The 14,389-nt window shown below is 42.5% G+C and overlaps 1 protein-coding gene across 2 annotated transcripts; it reads right to left on the bottom strand.

The window, feature by feature from the left end:
• Positions 1 to 1,280: 1,280 nt before the first annotated feature.
• LOX (lysyl oxidase) lies at positions 1,281 to 11,126 on the bottom strand. Of its 2 annotated transcripts, XM_065045329.1 has the most exons (7): positions 10,085 to 11,126; positions 9,519 to 9,627; positions 8,109 to 8,246; positions 5,919 to 6,075; positions 3,422 to 3,517; positions 3,163 to 3,278; positions 1,281 to 1,601 (listed from the first exon to the last, which is right to left on the bottom strand). In XM_065045329.1, exons 1-7 carry the CDS (start codon positions 10,818 to 10,820, stop codon positions 1,595 to 1,597), a joined length of 1,359 nt encoding a protein of 452 aa, XP_064901401.1. In that variant the 5' UTR covers positions 10,821 to 11,126; the 3' UTR covers positions 1,281 to 1,594. The 2 variants fall into 2 exon arrangements, with proteins under 2 accessions (XP_064901401.1, XP_064901400.1); XM_065045328.1 differs by lacking the exon at positions 1,281 to 1,601 and having other exon boundaries at positions 3,159 to 3,278; positions 10,085 to 10,962.
• Between the last annotated feature and the right edge of the window lie 3,263 nt (positions 11,127 to 14,389).

The following is a 14,389-nucleotide window of genomic DNA, read 5'->3' as shown; positions in this document are numbered from 1 at the left end:
TTCCAAATACTGCCTGAAGTATTCTCAATGGAGATAATAAAACCTCTCCATACCCCTCAGATTTTTCATTTTTAACTATACTGAATGTCTTATTCAATTTTTTTAAGAAGATATTGAGCTTTCCATGTTTCATTAGGTGTTTTGAAACGTTGACTAAATCAATACCAATCAGTATTTCTACATCCCTTTATCTCAGAAGTAGATCCTTCATTTTACATAAGAAGAAATCTTCTGGGGGAAAAAAAAAACAAAACAAAACAAAACAAAAAACCACCAGATCCCCTTGTGATATGTTATTTCACAGTTTAAAAACAAAATCACAGCTACTGTAGCTTACAGCAGGGTACACTGCAAAAGCAAAATAATCTGGGGATGGGTGGAGGAGTGGTATACGCAGCACCAGTTAAGCAGTTCAGCAAAAACTTTGATTTGGGCTGGATTTTTTTCCCCTTAACAATGTTGTATTTGGTTCCTGAACAGCCTAGCAGGGCTTCTGTTCTCCCTCTATATAGAGTATATTTTCAACTTCATTGTTTGAATACTGAGATATACATTTTAAAAGTCAAATACAGTACTTAAGGGGGAAGCAGGTAGTAGGCTTTTTCATTATAAAATATTTTGGTAGAGATTCTGACCTACTTCTGTTTGTGGTGCCACCTGAGTTAATTGCCTGTATTATTTTGATGGTTAACCTGTTCAAGTTGGATGTTTTTCACGGATGACTACATTTAGGACTCTTCTTCATCTCCAAGAGCCCTTTTCTGGACAAGTATTTATTTTTTATCCACATTAAGTTTGCAGAAGTCTTTTAAAAGCCCCACCTTGAAAAATCTCTTGAACATAGAAAGGTGGATAAGTTCTTTAATTCATTTCCACAGATGAAAGGTTTTTTTCAAAACCCCATCTGTTTTTACTTAAGAAAATGGAAAAACTTCTAATGTATTAAAAATGTAAACATAACTTTTCTTGCAGGGGTTATAACTGTTTTATATATATATATATATATATGTATTTCTCTGCTATATGTTAATAGTCCTTGAAAACTGAACATACTTTTCTCATTCATATCAATGTGTCCTAGCAAGTTTTATATTAATGGTACTGTAGCATTACTCTCAAGCTGGTTTTCATTCTGCTTTTTTCTGAGATAGCTGAAATTAGTACTTTCTATTGTATTTTATTTAATTCATTTAACTTAAATTTTTGCTACTTTTTAAAATATGTTCAACTCATTCACCAGTAATATTCCCACTAAAGCCTATTATCACATAAACTCCCAATTTTCAAGACTTAAGAAATGCTTGTGTTTTAATGAATGAGTTAGATTTTCGAAATTCAAAGGATCTGTGCATGAATCACCAGTTCCACACATTTCAAGAGTAATAAAACTAATGCCAATTTAAATGCTTAAAATCCAGTTACAGATTTGGTTGAGAAGCAGCTGAAGTGCTTCAATATCACATAAGGTGTGTGGGTGTATGTGTGTATGCTCTGTAGTTTTTGTTTCTATAGTGTTTACATCCTATTGAAGTTTATACAATGATATTTCAGTTCAAAACATTTGGCACCTCTCATCCATTTTCTTGCAACTTTCTCAGTACCTGTCAAAAGAAAAGAAACAACGTTATACAGATGACGAAGCAGATAAAAAAGGGTATCTGCTTAACACTCTTTTGTCAGCTTGAAGGTGCAGGTCAGCAAACAATAACAGAGATTTTGTTTCCTCACCTTACATGATATGTTTCCTTGATAACATTCAAAGAGGTTAGATGGGTAGACTAAACGTTAAAGGCATGAAGCATAAATTTCCCTTCCACTTGAATGTGAGCAAGAACGATGTTCCCATTAGTCCTGCTACACAGAAACGCTTTAAAAGCTCCTGCTTCAGGTCTGCCAAAAATAATGGCTCATGACTTGCAATACACCTGTTGTTCCTTTTCGTCCATTTCCTGCAAGTCTGACCACCACACAGCAAGAACAAATAGAGGATTTTGTTGAAGCCATTTAAATTCTCATGTTTATGAGCAAAGTGCGATTTTAAGTGCAAATCTCCACAGTGGCATGAAAAATTGTTTTTCATTTAGCCTCACTTAATTACTGGTTTCCTAATACAAAGTAAGGAATTAATATTTTAAAGGCTAATTAAGCAATAGTCAAATTCACTTAGTATGTTTATTTCACTGATGCTGTTATAGCAGACTATACTGGCCATTTATTTTACCTTTCATTTACTGCTCAGGAATTTATCTCACATGAACCTCTACAGAATATTAATACCCACTGCTTATGCAATCCAAATGAAATCACTTAGTGAATATTTTGTATGGGCAATTAAAATATTATCCTAAGAACTGCGTACCTCTGTGTTACAGAAGACTGATTGTTTTATGTGTGTGTCTGTGTTTCACAGATAACTAAGCTACAATAGATCAACCATGAGAACATTAATTAAATTAATTTGCCTTTTTGGAAAAAAAAAAAAACAAAACATAATTGTGGCATTGCTCAAACTGTTAAAGAACTAAACTGTAAACGGAGAGTGGAAGAACTGTTTCAGGGAGGATGGCTGCAGCGTCAGCAGCAGGAGCAAAGTAACATACATGTGTAGAATTTTGCAGAATGTTTTAAGGGCTCTGTAACTGCTCAGCAGTTGTGTGTGGATGCTGTAAATGGGTATCGGATGAGCACAGAAAGGTTTTAGTGCAAATACAAAGAGGGCATGAGCCAGAGGTAGTTATCTAGCAGCCCAAGTAGTAGCAACAATTTTGAAAATGCTATATATCCTGATGGCACGATTGCAAGAGCAAAATCCTCACTTATGATTGTCAAGCCTAAATAATTTATAAAAAACAGTGCTAGCCTCACTGAAATAGTTTAATTAGTGGAGGCCAGGACTGGAAAGCTATACTGTTATCAACAGCACAGCAACTGTTCCCATCATTCCTGCCAAAAAAGACCTTTGAAAAGTTCCATCTGAATTTTGAATTAACACACTAGATCCTGAAACCAAAGAAACAACATACTAAAGAAATTGATATAGCTGGAACTAATGGTGGGACTTATTTTTTCAATATAAAATGAATCTCTAGGCTTTATAAATCTGTGTGTCAGCTCTAGTACTACGAGTATAAAACAACTGCAAAGACAAAGGAATGTACTTACGGTGAAATTGTACAGCCAGAGGCATATGCATGGTGGCCTGTATAGCGTATATCGCAGCGTACTATGTTGTTGGAGTAATCGGATTCAGGCACCAAATAGCTGGGGTTTACACTCACCTTAAAGGGAGAAAGTACATTGTTGTCTACTTCCACGATTGAGTTGATAACTTACATTCACAAGGACACATTCATATGATTTGCTTCTTTAAAAAACAAAGAAACAAACCAACCCCAAACCTCCCCACTCCTAAAATCCTTACCTTCAGAATGTAATTTCCAGGTTTTACATCTGTAATATCAATCCACTGGCAGTCTATATCAGCATTGTAAGTGTCATAGCAGCCAGGGCTCAGTCCCTTAAAAAGAGAGTTAAGATGGATGTCAAAAAATCATTGGGCATGGTAACATTCTAGACATTAGTGACATCCAGGCTGAAGTACACTTAATCCTCTCATTTCACTACGAAAATTACCTCAGAAAATTAGCCTCATTTTTTCTTGGCATTTTATTTGAATAACTAAACTAGAATATGGAAATATATCGCTTTTATAGACAGCACTGTATTACTACTGCATAAGAAACACCTATACTATTGATAGTTGTTCATGTGTGAGATACCTGTATTTTATCTGCATTTTATTATCACTTGTTACAATACTCCCTTTATGTAAAAATTGTTGATGCTATTACTTGCAGTTCTTTACAAAGGTGAGAATAAAATCAAAACTGACCAAAAATTGGACCTGAATGTCTATAAATCTCAAGTAAATAGCTTCTGAGATCCTTAAATAAACACTTGATCACCATGTTGGAACCTGTCTCTACCCTTAGGAATGATGCAACTTTAGTTATAGGTGTACTCTGCCAAAATGCCATCTTTGAATAGTAGAGTCTAGGGCCATTTTCGCATCAAGTTTTGCTCTGAAATGGCGCCTCTTCAGGCAAATAGTGACACAAGAATCTGAGAGAACTGAAAATGTAGCCTTTCTTCTAGGTGAATCTTTTCTGAAAACTTCTTTGCTGTTAGGAACATTAGTAAGAATCTCCACATATGAATGTATTGATGGTTCAGATCCAGTGTCCTTAACCATGGCTGACACAGTTTGCTCTCGGCAAAGCTGATCTGCGCTGGTGACACGCATAGTGCACAAAACCCAAGTCCTGCAGGAATTCCCTCTTGACCCAGCTGGTGATCCGCTCAGACTCTTGCATGTATGTGCCAAGTCTGAGGCTGGAGGAAAGTTTTACAGTCCAATTACAAACCCCTGAAATATGGACTTCCATTGGAAATGCTGACACAGTCATGATTTTAGTGACACATACTCCAGCTGTAAAATATGTATATTGCTAAGTTAGATGTCATAGTCTACAGAAGGAGAAAGACATTTATAAAACCTCTTCAAAGCCTTCATGTATTGCAGATCATTCATTATATTTAAAATGCAAATGTGGACACGTCAGCCAGTGAAGCATAGCTGGCATTTCTCTGTGATAAAATAACTACCTCCTAGGTTTAAAACTGCAGAATAAGGGATACAAGTTTATGTATGAGTATGGCCACATTGACTTAAACCACAGATCCATCAAGCTCAGTGCCATGCCTCCGACAGCGGTCAGCAGCAGATGCTTGAGGAAAAAGAACGTAAGATATGGTATGTGTAATGTCCTTTACCCAGGAAAACTCCTTTCACCACACATTTAACTGTATTTAAGGCACGGGGTACCATCAGATTTTTGTGTTTAACAGCCTCCACTACTTTGTCTAAATTTGAGTCCATATAGATATTTTTGATCTCTGCAATATCATATAGCAAGGTATTTAATACTTTATGCATATGTCAAAAGAGCACTCCACCCTGTTTTAAAGCTGTTGCTTTTGGATATCCTGTAAGGAACAGTGAATATCAACATTTCCTTCTTTCCATCCAGGACCACTCAAGATTTGGTATTATTTCTGGTTTTCAAAACAGAATAGTCTCTGAAATCTCTCTGTATGGCAGCCATGCTACACTGCTGATCATCCTTATTCTCCTGGGGATGGTTGGTTGGCTTTTTTTAAGCTTTTCTTTAACAGTTTTGAGAGGTGGTGAGAAGTACTCCATGCAATAGTTAAGGTAAAAGTCTATCATGGATTTGTATAATAACATAATAGTACACTGGATTTTTTTGTCTGTTCTCTTAATAAGCCCTAACACATTGCTTTTAAGTTTGTATATCACCCATCATGATGTTCCCATGGCTGCCATTCTCTTTAACAGCCTTCTACATATGCATAAAACTATGCTGTAAGTTTTCTGTGTTGGATTGCCAGCCAATAGCTATAGATATTAAGGGAATTCAGCACCTTACATCCCCATGCTCTGCAAGGTAGAAAATACTTATGAACGCTGGGACCAGACAAGGACATGACCAAGTAGTTTGTGGGGGGATGAACACAGAAAACAATTTCTTTACTGACTCTATCTCGAGTTCCCTCTAGCTTGCTTGACACCACAAGAACTTGTGGTGTGTTTTAATGTAGTTTAATTACCAGAGATGCTAGGCTAATGAGTGTCCCTGCATATTAATGAAAACTCACGTATAGCAGTACTTGGGTAAATTATGTCTCCAAGCTGCTATCCTGGCCCCTGAGATGGAGAATTTCAGAGCTAGTTAGGGCATCAGGTAATTTAGGGTGTCAGATGATTGTTAGAAAAAAGATCCAAAGATAAATTACAGAGGGAAAAGAAACTTAGTAGTCTCTGAACCAACTCTTACTTGTGTATGCGCTGTACATGCATATCGTCTATAATATCCATAATCACAGGAGGTATCTTCAAGACAGAAACTTGCTTTGTGTCCTTCAGCGACTTTTCTGTGTGAGCTTGCATCCAACAAGTCATAGTGGCTGAATTCATCCATGCTGTGATAATGTCTGTTAAACCATAGATTATTAAAGATAAATCATATCTTGTCAATAACATTTTAACATATTCCTATCAGATCTACCTTTAATTAGATTTGGCCAAATTTTATTAATTACACAGTACTTGCATGTTAGTATACCTTCCTATTACTGGCCATTCAGTTAAGTTTTATTTTCATTTTTCTAATTTTAATGACTATAAAAATGCCATCTTCCATAAATAAATAAAAAATATATTTTAATTTGTTAAGAGAAAGACTCCATAGCAGCACTATTTTTCTGAAATTTCGTGTTTCAGCTCTGATCCAGTAACAAGAGCAAGTAGTTGGTATTTGAATTGTACATCTTATAACTGCCTTTAGCCAGAGTTTTGCTAGGAATGCTTACCTTACATACTATAAATTCCAGGGAAGTTTTCTACTTTCTAGCAAAAACCCAACAATTTACTTTCACATTTCCACGGCCGTCAATCAATATAATGCATTCACAACATTAGTGAAAACAAAACATGCACAAAGAAATCAGCTTCTCTGTACTGGCAATGCAGAACTTGTCTGATGTCAACAATTTTTTAGTCCATACTTTATGCAGTCTCTGTTTCAAAAGTGTGTATGCTTTTGATCTAGGCACAGCTTTCTTGCTTTCACACAATAAGAGTTCTAGTTCTTACTGTGGACTCGAACATCTATTATTCTTGTAATTTCATTTTATCAAAAAACATGGAAACCTGAGCTTGTAATTTAACAGAACTCAAACATCGTTAAAATGAAGAGAAGCACAAGTCTCACAAGTGCACGTCAAGAACATTAAAACTGGTATACAAATAACGATGATTAAGTCTGCAGTCTGGTGGCTAGCCAAACTAATCGGCAGTTATAGTTCACTTCCAAATGGGTTTGTTTCACTCTCATGGAAATGATCACAAGAAATGCATTTTTTTGCAGGCAAAGTATTTTCTGTCCAAGAACTGAATCAACATCAGAGACACTTCGCATCTGGACAATGATAGCTGGCCTATGATGGCAGAGTAAGAAAGGGCTTTTCTACAAATGGAAGATTTCAATCGCTAGTAATATCAGTCTTTTTTTTTTTTTTTTTTAAAGAATTTGCTCTAATGATACTGATTTTTCATTCCAAAGCTTGAAGCCTCTCAAGCTAGAGAGAAATATTCCATCGACTCCAGGGGCCTTTAGATCAAGCCCACACTACATATCTCTTTTGTAATAGAATAATATTAAGTTATCACTTATGTACGCACAACAGCGGAATTGTGTTTTAAGTAAGGTGGAGTAAGGTAAGATTTCTAGTATTTTATGATTGGTCCTGCTATGAAATAGCGAAATTTTGAACAAAAGTGCAAACTATGCATCTATTTTCCGAAAATGTAGAAGTTTGCAGTGTTAACAGCTCCCAAAATGCTGAAAATGTTCTACATTTGCCTTGCTGTGTTTCCAGCAATTTTGCTGTTTCTAGAGCAATACTGATATGTGAAAAGTATCATGATATGATAAGAACATTGATATTATCAGTCAACTCAGAATCTTCTCTTTTCTATATTGACCAGGCCATTCCTTGACAAGACCTAACCCATGAAATTCAAGTACATAAGTATGGGTCAATGTTTACAATGATGTATTATAGGGAATATGCTAGTACATGTACATTTTACACATTCTACAGTCATTTTAACATGATTGGGACTTTTATTTACTGGTTCCGCTTAAATGTAACTGGACCATAACCTGTATAAAAATATACGTAAATGCAGAAGGTGCTACAGTCAAAACTGATTTGAGACTCGTAATGAATTTATACTTTTAAGAGTTTTATACTTATAGATAAGCTTCATATTCATTTTGGTTTCATATGGCTATATAAAAAGTAACCACCAACTACCAAGAAATTAATCAGACAGTAAAAGGCTAAAGTTTCCCCATGGTTACCCCCCACTTCACTGCAGTTTTAGAAAATGTCACCTTGTAAGTGACAATTTGTTAGTGAAAAAGATAATAAGAGGATACCATACTGAGCACTTCACTCACTGGTGACAGCTGTGCCACTCCCATGAATAACGGGGTCTACTGGGCAGAAAATCTGACGTGCCTTGATTTTTCACTCTTTGGGGAAATCTCAGGAGCACCCGATTGTCGTAGTCTCTAACATCCGCTCGATAAGCAGAGCTGTAATAATACCAAAAAAAGAGCCATAAGTATACGCAAGAAACACTTTAAAAGCACTTTATGTTATCTCAGAACTAACTGCTAGCACAGATCTTTTAAGTCCCCTTAAAGATCATGCATTGGAGATGCGCAAGAATTCCAGATGGTATGCTCAGGAGTGCCTGAGGTCTGACCAAGACCTGAGTAAGACCCAGATCTGCTTCTAGTAATACAAATAGGAGTGTGATCACCTACTTTCTGCCTCCATTTCTGAAGCAGATTACTGCTTAGCTGTAAAATTACTCTGGTACCCAAAATATAATTTCATTAGTTGCTGTTAACCAAAATAACTTCTGTGTATGTAAGATCACACAACAGATGTTTGTTTCTGTTATAAAAACAAACAAACAAAAAAAAGGCTCCAGCTATATTTTCCTATTTCTCATAGCTATTATCTACAGACTTTTAAATACAGGAATATTTTAGTCAATTTATAGCCAGTAAGAACATTTCAATTAGTCTTCACTGTAAAGCTAGCATAAAAAATACTGCTTCTTATGCCATGTATTCTTTTTCCAATGAAGTGAAGAAAAAGCATGACCCTGGAAACAGTCTGACATCAATTAATGATGCTGGTAAATAAATAAATCTGGTTTACATGATAAGGTATCAAACAAGTTAAAATGGTGAAAAACAGACATGTTGATTTCTTTCCAAACAAAACAGGAAACATCCCTCTTTGCCAACTGGACAGGACCTAACTTCATAGCAAAGCTGTTATTTCAACCTGGTAAAATACTTTGAAACACTTTTCAAGGAGATTTTAGTCTTAAGAGACATTACAAGGCACAGGCCCAGAAACAATTAGCATGTTATAATTTTAATAGTAACTTGTGCTGATTACGAACAGGGCTTTTTTTTAAATACTATTTGGTTGGATTAGAGGAAGGAGATGAAAATCACCAGAATCAAGTGTTTTTTTTCAGGTGCTTCCATTTTGCAAAATTCAGATTTGTTCAAGTGAGCCTGATAATAGAACTGTGTAATATGAGTTTTCTCAAAATGTAGGTTCTTCAAGGCATCTGTATTTTGCCTCTCTAATATGGCAGTATTGTTTTCCTATGTACACACCCTACAATCTGCCGCAGGCTTAGAAGGTTACAAACTGAGCTGTTTCCTAGGGCCCTTCAGCCTCACTTTTCTCCACACACCACTGTGCCCGCAGGTACTCTGCAGTGGGTGCAGAAGGCCAAGAAGCCAGAGTGAACAGGCAAAAGCCAGAGTGATGCCTACCTTGCCAGACAGTTCTCCTCAGCAGCACATCTCAAGTTATACATGGACATCCTCTGGACATATGTGGACGCCTGGATGTAATAGGGATCCGGGACTAAGTCAGGGAGACCTGCAGTTCATCAAACCAACCACATAACAGCAAGATCAACCCAGGACACGTCTGCAAATACTTGGCTTCCATCCCAATTGTTAGGAGCCGTCGTTTTGCTACGGACCCCTGAGCCCATTAAGCTCGCTCTCCCTTTTGCTCAGGCCCTTCGCCTTTTCTCAAAGACCGCACCACGAGCACGACTCCCGGTCCCCGCGGTGGCCTTCCTGCTCTGGCCCGCGTAGCTCGCTCTCTCGCCCCCAGCCGCCCACCGGGCTTCCCGCAGACCCGGAGCCGTGCAAACGCTTGCCTGGTCCGGTTTTGGCCCGAGCGAGGGGCTGGCAGGGCCGCCGACCCCCGCACCGCACCCCGTCAGGACGCGCCGCGCTGGCACCGTCGTGCACGGGAGCGAGCGGCCGGCGCGGCGGGGCCGACGGGAGGGGAGAGAAGGGAAGACAAGGGACGGGAGGGCTCTTACCATACTGGAAGTAGCCGGTGCCATAGCCAGGTCTGTACCTGCTGCCCTGGCGGGGCCTCTCGTAGGTGTCGTAGTAGTTGTAATAGGGGTTATCGTCCGTATACTTGTAGGGGTTGTAGGGGTCGTCTCCTACCATGACATCTTCCCGCCCCGGTCTGAAGTTGCTGAGAGGCGGCAGTCCGCCAGCCCCGGTGCTGCTTCGGTTGCCGTCGGTCCCGGTGCCGCTGGCGGGGCTGGTGGAAGCGCTGGGTCGCGAAGGTCCCGAGGAGGCGCTTCTGGCCGCGGGGGTGGCAGCCCCTTGGCTCCGCTGCCCAGCGGCGCGACCCTCCGAGGGAGCCTGGTAGCCGGCCTGAAACCAGTGCCGTGCGCCGGTGCCCCCCCGGCTGCGGGCGGCGGGCTGGGGCTGCGCGGCGGCGGGCTGGGACTGCGCAGCGGTGGTCGCGGCAGCTCGGGCGGCGGCTCCCCGCGGCAGCGTGCCGTTGTTCCGCAGCAGCAGGATGGGGCTGCCCGCCGCCTCCGCCGCCTGCCTGCGCCGGGGAGGCTGGTACTGGGACCCGAGGCTGAGCAGGCTGTACACCTGCCCGTTGTTCTCCCACTGGATCCGCTGCCTCCAGGCGGCAGGGGGCGGCGGGGCGTCGCGGGGCGGCGGCTGCTGGGCACCGGCGGGCCACAGGCAGCTCCAGTAGATGCATGCGTGGAGATGGGCTAGCAGGAGCCCCGGCGGCGCGAAATGCATCTTCTCCTCTTTCCTGGGTGCCGGCGGGAGAGAGGAACGAGCGAAACCAGGGGGCGACCGGAGAGCGAGAGGCGCCTTCCTGCCCGGGATGGGGCGGGGGGTGTGGGGAGGCCGGGGGGTGCGGGCTGCGCCTCTAGAAGGGCTCGGCAGGCAGCGGGGTCTCAGACGCGGCGGCACCCAGCCAGTGCCATCGGGCAGGTCGGGCCGTCGGGAAGGAAACCTGGCCCGGGGGAGGCGGCGGGAGCGGCTTTTCTTCTTCCCGGTATTTATAGGCGAGGGGATGCGAATGGGAGCCGGAGCAAACAATCAGCCTCTCATCGTCCTCCGGCCCGCGCTTGTGTCTGGTGCGAGGGAAGGAGGAGGAGAGACCAGGGACTTTAAACTTGCTGGCACGCTCGCAAAGTTACACAAGCCCCGCTGGCTGCGCCCCCGCCATTTGTTCACGTAATGCGGCTGGAAACGTGCGGCCCTGACAGTTCCCCCACGGCTGCCCCCCGCCCGCCGCCGCCCTCCCCGCGCGGGGGCGGCCGGGGGGAACGGGGCGGCGAGGGCCGGCGCGGCTGCAGCGGCTGCCCATCCTCCCTTCCTTTTTCCCTGCCTCCTTCTCTGCCTGCCTCCTTCCATCCCTGCCTCCCCCCGGGCCTCGGGCCGCGCCGAGCCGAGCCGAGCCTGCGGCGAGCGGGCGCGCTCAGACACACGTAGGCTGCCAGAGTATGCCGTGGGGCAGCGCCAAAGTATGCAAAGGAAGAATGCTATTAGCTCATCAGCGCTGGAGAGACTAGAAACGGGGTGGCGGGGAGGGGGAAGGGGCCGCTAGCGAGAGAGGAAACGTGTTTCTGGAAAATGTGCTGGCCGGCACATCTCCCGGGCTGGAGCAGCTGCTGGGGACCTTCGTCTTAGCGCTGAGTAACAGTCGGATCCCCTTAATGACCTCTTAATCAGGAGAAAACCTCCATCAAATAAACTCTTGACTATTGACTTTTGGATTTTCTGAGTATGAGTCACACGATAAATACACTGGCAGTTGTCCTCCCAGAGTAAGTTTTCATTGAAAAGTGAAATTTCACAGGGGAGAGGCTGAGCCTCATCACCAGAACAAATAAACCTGTCTCAAGCAGCGTGTCCCCAAAACCGTGCTGGGAGAAGGAGGGCAGGCTGTGGCCCGAAAGCCTCTCCCGCCCTTCCTGCATTTACAAGAGTTCATCAACGCTGTGTTTTGATAAGTCAAATCACCCAGCAAGGCAAACGAATTAAGGTCTGTGGATTTCAGCCAGAACTACTTTTGGGTGTATTTTTTCAAGGGCTGTTTGCTTATGAATCCTTGCAAAGGAATGGAGAAGAATACACAAAAGTTCTCCTTCACCAAATGTTTAATGGTGAGGATATTTCTTAAGATATTCCTGTCAAAGCCAACCAGCCCAGGCTGGAAGGTTTTATCCTACTAAGGCAGATGCAAGGCACCTACCCACCACGGCTCACTTACCCAGTTCAGGTTAGCAGTCCATATACCACTGGCTGGGCAGGTATTTGCCACTGCATTTTGATATTCTTGATACAGTTCTTCTGTAGTTTTTTATATTGTAGTTTATTTTAATTGCATATTACTTCAAATGTTTCACAATAATCCAAATTCTGCAAAACGCAGTCCTGTGTTGTGGCTGTGATGCATTGTGATTGATGATTTACACTGCTATCCAACTATTATTAGTAGTGATTAGCTTTAAAATAACACCTTCTAGCCCCTGAAATCAGTGGTAGTGTCCTGGGAGTCCGTTTTATCCCTGTGGACAGGTGGGTCAGAGACTGTGGGTGATGCTCGGTACTGGCTGCCCAGGGAGTCAGACTGGCTGGCTCTGCTCTCCTTCTCAGGAGGTCAGTGCTGCAGACAAGTGTGCAGCCTAATAAGCTTATCTAAGCACTGTTAACCCTGCAGTCACCCAGACCACCTGGAGGGTTAAAATCACTGGGAAATCAGCAGTTAATTATAAAAAATCCCAGTCTGGAGAACACAGAGGGGCACAGGGCAGGTGTGCATCAAATAGATCAAAGTCTTCTTACTTGGGAGTAATATCCCCAATAGGACAGTGAGTGTTTGTCATCACTGTTAACCCACACCAGGCTGGTGGGGAGCATCTGCTGGACTGGGGTCCCAACCAGAACCGGTAACTGGTATCTTTCAACAACTGGGTTGTGCCTCACACTCAAGTTAGTGATACAGATCAGCCATCAGACTGCTTGCTACAGAGGTGGTTTGGTTTAGATTCTCTTATTCATCATATTTGCAGACTGCTCATCCCATCTGATCTTTCTCATTGTGGCTTTGAAAATATTATTCTCCATTTAAGGGTTTGCCTGGAACAATCAGTGACTAAGACTGAGTAAAATGGAAAGGTTGAAGATAGGGAAAATACAACACTGAAGGAATGAGATTTCTGTCTTTCTAATCTTCCTCTAAATCTTACTAGCATTACAAACAGCAGGTTGTTGCCCAATGTGTGATATTAGACAAAGTTTCCACACAGTAGGATTCTAGCTTTTTTTTTTTTTTTCTTTTTCCTGATTAAGTAACTATTTTTCATGCAATTGGAGGAAGCATAGTAGAGGCTAGTCCTGCACATTTATCAGCCATTCACATTGTTTGCCATTTTTTCCATACCACAAGTTTTATTTTTTAAAAGCACTGTCAGCATCCCTAGGAAGTCACGTCCTTCACTTATCATTAGGCGCCTATGTCCATTCAGCTCCTCTCCTCTCCTCTCCTCTCCTCTCCTCTCCTCTCCTCTCCTCTCCTCTCCTCTCCTCTCCTCTCCTCTCCTCTCCTCTCCTCTCCTCTCCTCTCCTCTCCTCTCCTCTCCTCTCCTCTCCTCTCCTCTCCTCTCCTCTCCTCTCCTCTCCTCTCCTCTCCTCTCCTCTCCTCTCCTCTCCTCTCCTCTCCTCTCCTCTCCTCTCCTCTCCTCTCCTCTCCTCTCCTCTCCTCTCCTCTCCTCTCCTCTCCTCTCCTCTCCTCTCCTCTCCTCTCCTCTCCTCTCCCTCTCTCTCCTCTCCCACAGGTTGCCTAATTATACTAGGTTTTATACCTAGTGTCTGTCTAGACCAGGGCTGTCAAACCCATTTTCACTGGAGCCACATCAGCCTGGCAGTTGCCTTCAAAGGGCTGAATGTAATTTTAGGACTGTATAAATGCAACTAGTCCTAAAGTGAAAATGTGTCCCAAGTGAAAATGAGTTTGACATCCCTGGTCTAGACCATCAAAAAGCCCACCAGTATCTGTGACCAGAGGTATGGAGGTGAAAATCTCTGCAGTGCCTGAAAAGTCTTGTAAGCAGGCCAGGTACTGGGATTGCTTTGAAAATTTCCTAAAAATTGTTGACTAATCTGATATTAAGCTTTCTCATGAGGTTAATGCAGCCTCTTTGTAAATCCCAGGTCTGACAGTGGATCAGAATTAATTTAGTTTCTTAAGCATTTGCTTACCTCTTTCCTTCTTGTCTGGAACGACTGGTATGCCTGGGTACTCCTTGCACTGGGGATTCTGATTTTTGTCACCTACAGAAATAAGTACAGTCTAT

This window comes from Columba livia, chromosome Z (assembly GCF_036013475.1).
Source record: "Columba livia isolate bColLiv1 breed racing homer chromosome Z, bColLiv1.pat.W.v2, whole genome shotgun sequence".
Lineage (NCBI taxonomy): Eukaryota > Metazoa > Chordata > Aves > Columbiformes > Columbidae > Columba > Columba livia.
This window is presented reverse-complemented; position numbering and strand designations above follow the sequence as displayed.

Excerpts from the sequence above, each read along its gene's own strand:
- LOX (XM_065045329.1), bottom strand. The coding sequence starts at position 10,820 with ATGCATTTCGCGCCGCCGGGGCTCCTGCTAGCCCATCTCCACGCATGC. Across the intron at positions 9,628-10,084 it reads CACCGGCTACTTCCAGTATG|GTCTCCCTGACTTAGTCCCG; the intron begins GTAAGAGCCCTC and ends GATGAACTGCAG. Across the intron at positions 3,279-3,421 it reads CTGGAAATTACATTCTGAAG|GTGAGTGTAAACCCCAGCTA; the intron begins GTAAGGATTTTA and ends TCTCCCTTTAAG.